Source organism: Lithobates pipiens, unplaced genomic scaffold, assembly GCF_037356315.1.
Source record: "Lithobates pipiens isolate NorthernLeopardFrog02 unplaced genomic scaffold, aLitPip1_a1.2 Scaffold_27, whole genome shotgun sequence".
Classification (NCBI taxonomy): domain Eukaryota; kingdom Metazoa; phylum Chordata; class Amphibia; order Anura; family Ranidae; genus Lithobates; species Lithobates pipiens.
Window position 1 is genome coordinate 163,364,490 of NW_027507788.1, and position 8,811 is coordinate 163,373,300.

Sequence of the window (8,811 nt, forward strand, 5' to 3'; positions counted from 1 at the left end):
TAAAGCAGAACTCTGGGCAAAAAAGTTTCCATGTTCTCATTGCTGATCTCCTACCTTCACCAACTATGTCAGCCATGTTCTTCTGAGCTCTGTAGTTCCTCTGCAATAGCCTGCTGAAAAATAGTTTTTGTCAGGTGATTTCCTGTTTGCAAGACCGCTTCTATCTCTCCAGTAACCTCAGCCAGCGGTCTGACACGTCCGCTTGTAGTCCTCTTGAAGCGAGCAGGGACTTTTACTTCGGCCTGGCTTGCTGTAGTGGGTGGAGGGGGTCTCAAAGCCCCTGGTCTGTGTCGCCCATAGATATGGTGTCCTCCTCCCAGCCAGCACTCCATCCCCGCCCACCAACCCGCCATCTCTGTTTCTCCAGTGTGGGCATAGTTACAGATAATCAGTATAGAGTGGATCTCAGACTGACAGATCTGTATAGTATGTGAAAGCACCGCTCGTTCCCTGCACATTGGAACACTGCGCTCTGTGCTGTCCATCACAATTGCTGTGCAGGGAGGCAGGGCTATACGAGGAGCGGTGTTCTCACATACTGTACAGGCTGTCAGCCCGAGATCCACTCTGTCACGATTATCTACAACTCTCCCCGCTTTGCAATAAAAGGGCACCGATAAGGCACTGGTGACTCCACACTCATGAGCACTGGTGTCACCGCACTGATGAGGCACCACACTGAGAAGGCACCGCACTAAAAAGGCACTAGTATCACTACACTGATAAGGCACTGATAATCTGCACTGGTGGTCCCCGATAAGTTACACTGGTGGGCAATGACACGCTGCACCGGTTTGCATTTATATTAAATGCATAAAATATTATATTAATATGCATTTACATTAAAATGCTTTGCATTTATAAGGCTGTAACCCATCATACCGTGTGTGTTATGTATGGCTTGCTGGCTGCAGAATGAGGGGTGTGATTTATGTTGAAGTGGGCGATTTTACATTTACATGTATAAGCCTAGTGTACCTCCCACATACACGCCCAATCCCAAGGACTGGAGTGGTCTGATTACAGAGAGAGAGAGAGAGAGAGAGAGAGAGAGAAGAGGATATGATGCAATCACTGTTCTAACACCTCCCTCCTTCCCAGAATACAGGCTGCGTATTTTGAATCACAGAGCTGACTTCCTGAAAATTAAATCAGACATCTCTCTTAAACGGTAAGAAATTTCACAAATGTAGTAACTGTTTAGTGTTGTGTGTGTACAAATGGGGATTTTTTTTTAAAATCCTGGCGTTCTGCTTTAAACTCAAAATATGCCTCTTAACGTCCTAATGTGCATGGACACATAGGATAACACCGAGTTGCTTCTACAGGCAGAACAAAAAACTCTTGTAGAAGCAACTTGTTTAAGCCAGTGTGCATGGACCCCGATAGTTTGTAATGTTTAGAGAATTGGGCTGACTTTTCATTGAGGGGCAACCTATATGCCAAAGATGGTTTGAACCTAAATGGAAAGGGGTCTACTGTGGTGGGGGGGGGGGAGGTTTTTGGGAAGGCTGTAGGAGTATTTAAACTAGGATTGTGGGGGGAGAACGAGTTCGATTATAATGGGGCAGACAGGGGTCAGCCCTGATTGGTGGGTGTAATGGGGAAAGATGGGGAGAGGGCTATGGCAGATGATATGAAGTTTCCAATGCTACAAACAACCATTGGAAATGGTACGATTTGTACTAAAATAAAATAAAAATTCAACATAGGTTTGCAAAATGTGAAAGTGAATTAAAGTGTTTGCTCACCAATGCCAGAAGTCTGCCAAGCAAAATAGGTCAGTTGGAAGCTCTGGTGCATGAGGAGAACTATGATCTAATTGATATTGCTGAATCTTGGCCTCATTCTGCACATAAAATATAAAAAAACACAAAACTGGCGATGAAGTAATAAAGTGAAAGAAATGATAATAAGTGAAATATTGCAGCTGCTGCAAAAAAGTGCTAAAACTTTAAATATAGTGAACAGATAGGAGCAGCGCTGGCAAATGCAAAAGTGAAACACATGTAAAAATGAGTGAACAAATTACATAAACAGATGAATATATAAAACAACTAAAAATCATTTAAATAAGTCCAAAGTTCCTACAAGTGTATCCCCCACACTCAAACAAGAAGCATCCTCATCTTTTCAGTCCAAGAATCAAACAAGTTGACAGCTGCAAACACTGGTGATGTATAAAAGTTCCAAGAGTAGAACATTCGATGGGTACTTGATAATAAGGGGTTATACCACACTCCACCGGTAAATACGAGAGAAAGAAATTTATGGTGAAGTACCAATAAACTGTAAGCTTTATCCTTCAGTAGCTAAGGTGCTACTTACAAAAATGAAGGATAAAAGCAAACTATCAGAAAAGACTTCCGCGATCGCTGCTCGTGTAGCGTGTGTTCCACAGAGGCAGGAAATGGTGTCACTGGTTAAGCCATTGGCCTTATCAAAGACAGCACTTCCGGCCGACGAAAGGTCTAATTTATACTGAATTTGAGAAGGCTCCTCCTCGATGGTGGAGCATATTAACCAATCATGGTCAATGGATAAAGACTCACTCTTAATTGGTGCATTTTTTTGGACATATTATATATTTTTGTGAGTGTTATTACAAATATTCACTGGTGTTGAGTTATTCACTTTAAGATCATGTTGTCGGAAAATCCTACCATGTGTGGGCTCCATCTGACTTTTTCCATCAGAATTTCCGACGCACAAAGTTTGAGAGCCGGATCTAAAATTTTCCAACAACAAAGTCCAATCGCATAAATTCAGATCGTGTGTAGACGCACAAAGTGCCACGCATGTTCAGAATAAATTACGAGACGGAAGCGCTCGGTCTGGTAAAACTAGGGTTCATAATGGATATAGCACATTTGTCCCGCTGCAATGTTAAAAATTGTTTAATGCAGCGCATTGTCTTTTTCTTTATAATGCTAGAAGAATGAAGTTGTTTTGCTGCTCATATTCAGACTTCTTTCTTTATACTTTCTCCTGATTTCATGAATATAATATTTTTATTCGTCAGATCTCCCAAATCATTTTTGATTTTTGCGTTTTGATATTTTTTTTTACATTTTGTGGTTGCTTTTTTTAATCAAGATCTTCTTTTTTTAAATTTTGGTCATCTTCGTAATTTTTTTGTGTGTCAACTTACCACAACACCATTATTATCTTTTTATGTTATTGCTTTATTTTTTAAACTTGGAGGTTGTTTGGTGTTGGCGTCCCTTGTTAATTTGACTTTGTATTTTTGAAATGTACCTGCCTACTCACAAATAAACTGTCATTTTTGAAGTAAAACACATAGGCAAGCATTATTTTTTTTTTTTTGGTTAAAGAAAACACACCTTTATTTATTTATTTAGGTGTCATAACCAAATAAAGAGGAAGGCAACGCTGGAGAAACTGGTGAAATTGGCGAAGCCTTTGACCCCCAGGGCACGCAACTATTTAAAAGTAAAAATTGGAGGCCTGAGGAGTTAAATCTGGTCCAGAAGTCCAGAAGAGATCAGGAACAGCAGCAGATGACATCTATGTCCCCAGGCTGTGGTCATACAAAAGCCTGCATCTTTTATCAGACCAGACCAGGCCATCACTATCTGGTCTTCCTTCCAGGCTGTGGCTGTGGTGTTGGAGGTGTGGCAGAAGGAGGAGTATGGTCCAACTCACACAGGTGGGTTTTGGGGGTTAGTTTGCCCCTCAACCCCTTGTTTAGTGTGAGGTAAATTAGTTCCTCACACATGAGGCATTGGCCCTCCCCCATTTTCTCCAGTTTGCAGGCAGCCAAGGTGGCAAAAGCCTCATGATGAGTGGGGGTGGTTTTGAGGCACCAGAAGCCTCCCTAATCAGCCTGAGCGCTGACTCCTCCACGTTCCACCCCCTTTCTGGGCCTTTTGGTTGGAAGGTGGAGGGGAGGGACCTGGGATTCTGTCAGGCTCCTAGGCCTGCCCACCTCCTGGCTACCACTAACCCTTGCCTCCTCCTGGCTGCCACATTCCACAGCCACCTCCTGGCTGAGGTCTTCCCGTGTATGGAAAAAAAAAAAAAAAAAAAAGGCCATACTTTTAGTTTTTGGTTCATCACACACAATTTTCAGCTCATGACTGTTGCAAATTGAATGGTAACCAAATATAAAAAAAGACTATCATTCTGGACCCAGCATTTTTTATTCTTGTCCCAATTATTTTTGGCTACTACTGTCTATTGATATGTAAGACACTTTATTTAATCAGCAATTGGTGATCAATAATCACAGCTAGTTAACCTCATTCATTTTTACTCAAAAAATATGTCGAACAATACTATACCTGGCTCAAGCTGGGCTCCTCCACGTCTTCCTGGCTGGAAAGCCCAGGGTGGGCATCAGAAGCCTCAGCAGGGGTGGAACAAAGCGTGGAGGGAAGGGTTGAGAGGGATTCCCTGACCACACTCTGGTCCGATAGAAAAAGCAGTCTCTTATAGTACTACAGCCTGGGGACATAAACGTCATCTGCTGCAACTCCTGATCTCATGGAGTCCTGGACCTTTTTGTGCTCCCTCAGATATGTACTCCTCAGGCCACAAATTTTGGCTTTTAAATAGGGGATGTCTGCCGTGGGGACCACCGGCTTCACCAACTCCAGCAGTTTCTCCAGCGCTGCCTTCCTCTTTCATTTATTGTTATAATGGGGGCGTTTCACCTTCCATAGACAGGGCAGCTCCCTGTACTTGTCTATGAAAATAAGCAGAAAACTGTGGTCTTTGAACCCATCCATTTTCTCTGCAAGATGTAACACAAGACAAACCCTAATGTCAGGCTAAACTCTCCTAATCTTGAACCAATATAGGCCTCAATCTAGAAGCAGTATAGGTTAACCCCTTCACCGCCAGTGTCATTTACACAAGAATCAGTGCATTTGTATAGCACCGATTGCTGTATAAATGACAATGGTCCCAAAAATGTGTCAAAAATGTCCAATGTGTCCGCCATAATGTTACAGTCACAATAAAAATTGCTGATCGCCGCCATTAAAAAAATATGTATTAATAAAAATGCCATAAAACTATCCCCTATTTTGTAAACGCTATAAATTTTCCGCCAAAGAAAATCACTAATCGCTTATTGTGATTGTTTTTACCAAAAAATATGTAGAAGAATACGTATCAGCCTAAACTGAGGAAAAAAAAAGTTTATATATTTTTGGGGGATATTTATTATAGAAAAAAGTAAAAAATAATGCTTTTTTCAAAAATTGTCGCTCGATTTTTGTTTATAGCGCAAAAAATAGAAACCGCAGGGGTGATCAAATACCACCAAAAGAAAGCTCTATTTGTGGGGGAAAAAAAAGGGCGTAAATTTTGTTTGGGAGCCATGTCACACAACTGCGCAATTGTCAGTTAACCACTTGACCACTTAAACACCCTTAATAACCAGACCAATTTTCAGCTTTTGGTGCTCTCACATTTTGAATGACAATTACTCAGTCATGCAACACTGGACCTATATGAAATTTTTGTCCTTTTTTTCACATAAATAGAGCTTTCTTTTGGTGGTATTTAATCACCTCTCAGTTTTTTATTTTTTGTGCTATAAAAGAAAAAAAGACCAAAAATTCTGCGAAAAAAATGAATTTTTCTTCGTTTCTGTAATAAAATTTAGCAGATTAGTAATTTTTTCTTCATAAATTTTGGCCAAAATTTATACTACTACATATCTTTGGTAAAAATAAGTACAAATTGGTGGATATTATTTGGTCTTTGTGAAAGTTATAGAGTCCACAAGCTATGGTGCCAATGTCTGAAAATTGATCACACCTGAAGGACTGACGGCCTATTTCAATTCTTGAGACCCTAACATGCCAGAAAAGTACAAATACCCCTAAATGACCCCTTTTTGGAAAGAAGACATTCCAAGGTATTTAGTAAGAGGCATGATGAGTTTTTTGAAGTTGTCATTTTTTCCCACAATTCTTTGCAAATCAAGATTTTTTTTCCTTTTTTTTTTTTTTCCTCAAAATTGTCATATTATCAGGTTATTTCTCACACACAGCATATGCATACCACAAATTACACCCCAAAACACATTCTGCTATTACTCCCGAGTACGGCGATACCACATGTGTGAGACTTTTACACAGTGTGGCCACATACAGAGGCCCAAAATGCAGGGAGCGCCATCAGGCGTTCTGGAGCACCCAGGACAATTCTGACATTTCTCTCCTACATGTAAAAATCATCATTTATTTGCTAGAAAATTACAGAGAACCCCAAAACATTATATATTTTTTTTTTACCAAAGACCCTGGAGAGTACAATGGTGGTCATTGCAAATTTTTTTTATCCCACACGGTATTTGCGCAGCAATTTTTCTAACGCGTTTTTTTGGGGGGAAAAAACAGTTTTGTGCTTAAAAAAATAAATAAAAAATAAAAAAACAACAGTAAAGTTAGCCCAATTTTTGCATAAAGTGAAAGATGAAGTTATGCTGAGTAAATAGATATCGAACATGTCACTCTTCAAAATTGCACATGCCCGTGGAATGGCGCCAAACATCGCTACTTAAAAAATCCCCATAGGCGACGCTTTCAATTTTTTTTACTGGTTACATGTTTTGAGTTGCAGAGGAGGTCTAGGGCTAGAATTATTGCTCTCGCTCTAACGTTCGCGGGTATACCTCACATGTGTGGTTTGAACACCGTTTTCATATGTGGGCGGGGCTTACGTATGCGTTCGCTTCTGCATGTGAGCAAATGGGGACAGGGGCATTTAAATTTTTTATTTATTTTTTTATTGTTCATTTTACTTTATTTTAGTTTTACATTTTTTTCCCCAAAAATAAATTTTTGATCACTTTTATTCCTATTACAAGGAATGTAAACATCCCTTGTAATAGGGATATGGGATATGGGATGACAGGTCCTCTTTACAGTGAAATCTTGGGGTCAATATGACCCCACATCTCACCTCTAGGCTGGGAAGCCTGAAATAAAAAAAAAAAAAAAAAAAAAAAAAAAAAAGATTCTGGCTTTGATCGTACTGGCGAGTTGGTAGAAGCACCGGAGGGCGGTGAGGGGTGGGGGGCGTCTATGGCTGGGTATTGCAGGGTATCACCGAGTATGGCTGGGTATGGCAATTTATGGCAGGGTATTGGCGGGGGTATTGGCGGGTATTGCAGAGTAATGGCGGGGTACTGCAGAGTAATGGCGGGGTAATGCAGAGTAATGGCGGGGTACTGCAGAGTAATGGCGGGGTACTGCAGAGTATTGGGGGGGTACTGAAGAGTAATGGCAGGGTACTGCAGAGTAATGGCAGGGTACTGCAGAGTAATGGCAGGGTACTGCAGAGTATTGGCAGGGAATTGAGGGGTTAAATTCGGTGAGCAGCGATGTGGGCACTGCAGATGCAGCCCACAGCGCTGCTAACACCGATCTCTTTCCCCTCCGCTGTACCGATCGGTACAGAGAGGGGGGAGGGAGGAACCGGCGTCATAACATGACGCCGGTTTGTTTACAAGTGATCGCTCCGTCATTTGACGGAGCGATCACGTGGTAAACGGCGCGCGAGAGCAGAATTCTGGGAGGACGTTAATTAACGGCCTCTCAGAGTTAAACAACCGCCCTGAAGCCGTTAATCGGCAATGGGCGGTTGTTAAGTGGTTAAAGCAACGCAGTGCTGAATCGCAAAAAGTGGTCTGGTCTTAAGTAAAATGGTCCGGTCTGAAAGTGGTTAACAACAAAAACAAGATGTGTGTGTGTGTGTGTGTGTGTGTGTGTGTGTGTAGCAGACCCCCAACATAATAATATTATCTGAAGAAGAGACTGTCACCTCACCTTGCCCCCAGAAATTTGGTTTGCACTGTTGAAGAAAAAGGCCCCAAAAACAAACAAAAAAAACAAAAACCTAGGAGACACCTAAAACAAACCCAAGCAGTAAATGAAAACAAATATTATTGCAGTTTGAAAGATAAATGTATTAAAAAAAATGCCTCTGAGACATTGTCTGGCATATATATGGCCCCCCTATCCGCAAAGTACTTCATGTATCAGTTTCTGACGTCGCGGGCACTTTGGGGGGCAAGCCAGGACGGCCTGCTTCAAGTGCCATCAGGTTGGCAAGTTCAAGTCTGTTCAGGTAAAATCTGCTTCAGGCCCAACTGAGGCCACATAGTTTGTTGAGTATTTTTTTTTTTTTTTTTTAATTGTGCAAAATGCAACAGGAAAGCACTATATGGTTAATTTTATATTCTGCCATGTGGATCAGTGTCAAAAATAGGCGGAACCGGCTGGCCATTATCCCGAAATTGTTCACCACTCTTCTGGCTCTGGCAGCCGGTAATTAAAAACACTCCAGGGTAAGGGTCCTCATCGGGAATGGCCACATAAGATGGCCCCCCCCAGCGCAAATGCTTCATCTGTGACAAAGACGAAGGGAAATCCTTCCACATTCTCCTCTGGAGGTGGCAATCCCAAACTGCCACTCTAGAGATGCCAGTACAACTCCGTCTGCACAATCACTCCACCATCAGACATCTCCACGTCCACATACAGGAACTCGTAAGTAGCTGACACCACCGCCAACATCACGATACCCCTTGTAATTATAATAGTAGGACCCCCAGTTGGGGGGGGGGGGGGTGGGATGATGCAAATGTGTTTCCCAGCAACTACACCTCCACAATTGGGAAAGTCCCAATGGGTGGCAAAGTGGGAGGCCACAGTCTGCCATTCCTGTGGCCTTGAAGGAAACTGGAGTCAAACAAGAAAAAAACATTTTTTATTTTATTTTACACATCAACATTGCAATCAGATTAGACAAACATTTTTTTCCCCCCAACAT

The 8,811-nt window shown here is 41.8% G+C and overlaps 1 protein-coding gene across 2 annotated transcripts in view; it reads right to left on the reverse strand.

The window, feature by feature from the left end:
• Positions 1–1,804, reverse strand: part of LOC143934323 (uncharacterized) — a 532,031-nt gene extending 530,227 nt beyond the window's left edge. Inside the window, exon 1 of one of the 2 annotated variants that reach the window (XR_013263245.1) lies at positions 55–260. Coding sequence is in view for 1 of the 2 variants with exons in the window: in XM_077457841.1 (XP_077313967.1) it covers positions 1,752–1,803 (52 nt within the window). In the remaining variant the exon portion in view is untranslated. Of the gene's footprint in view, positions 1–54; positions 261–1,751 lie in introns of those variants that run through there. The other variant, XM_077457841.1, reaches the window with a different exon arrangement.
• Between the last annotated feature and the right edge of the window lie 7,007 nt (positions 1,805–8,811).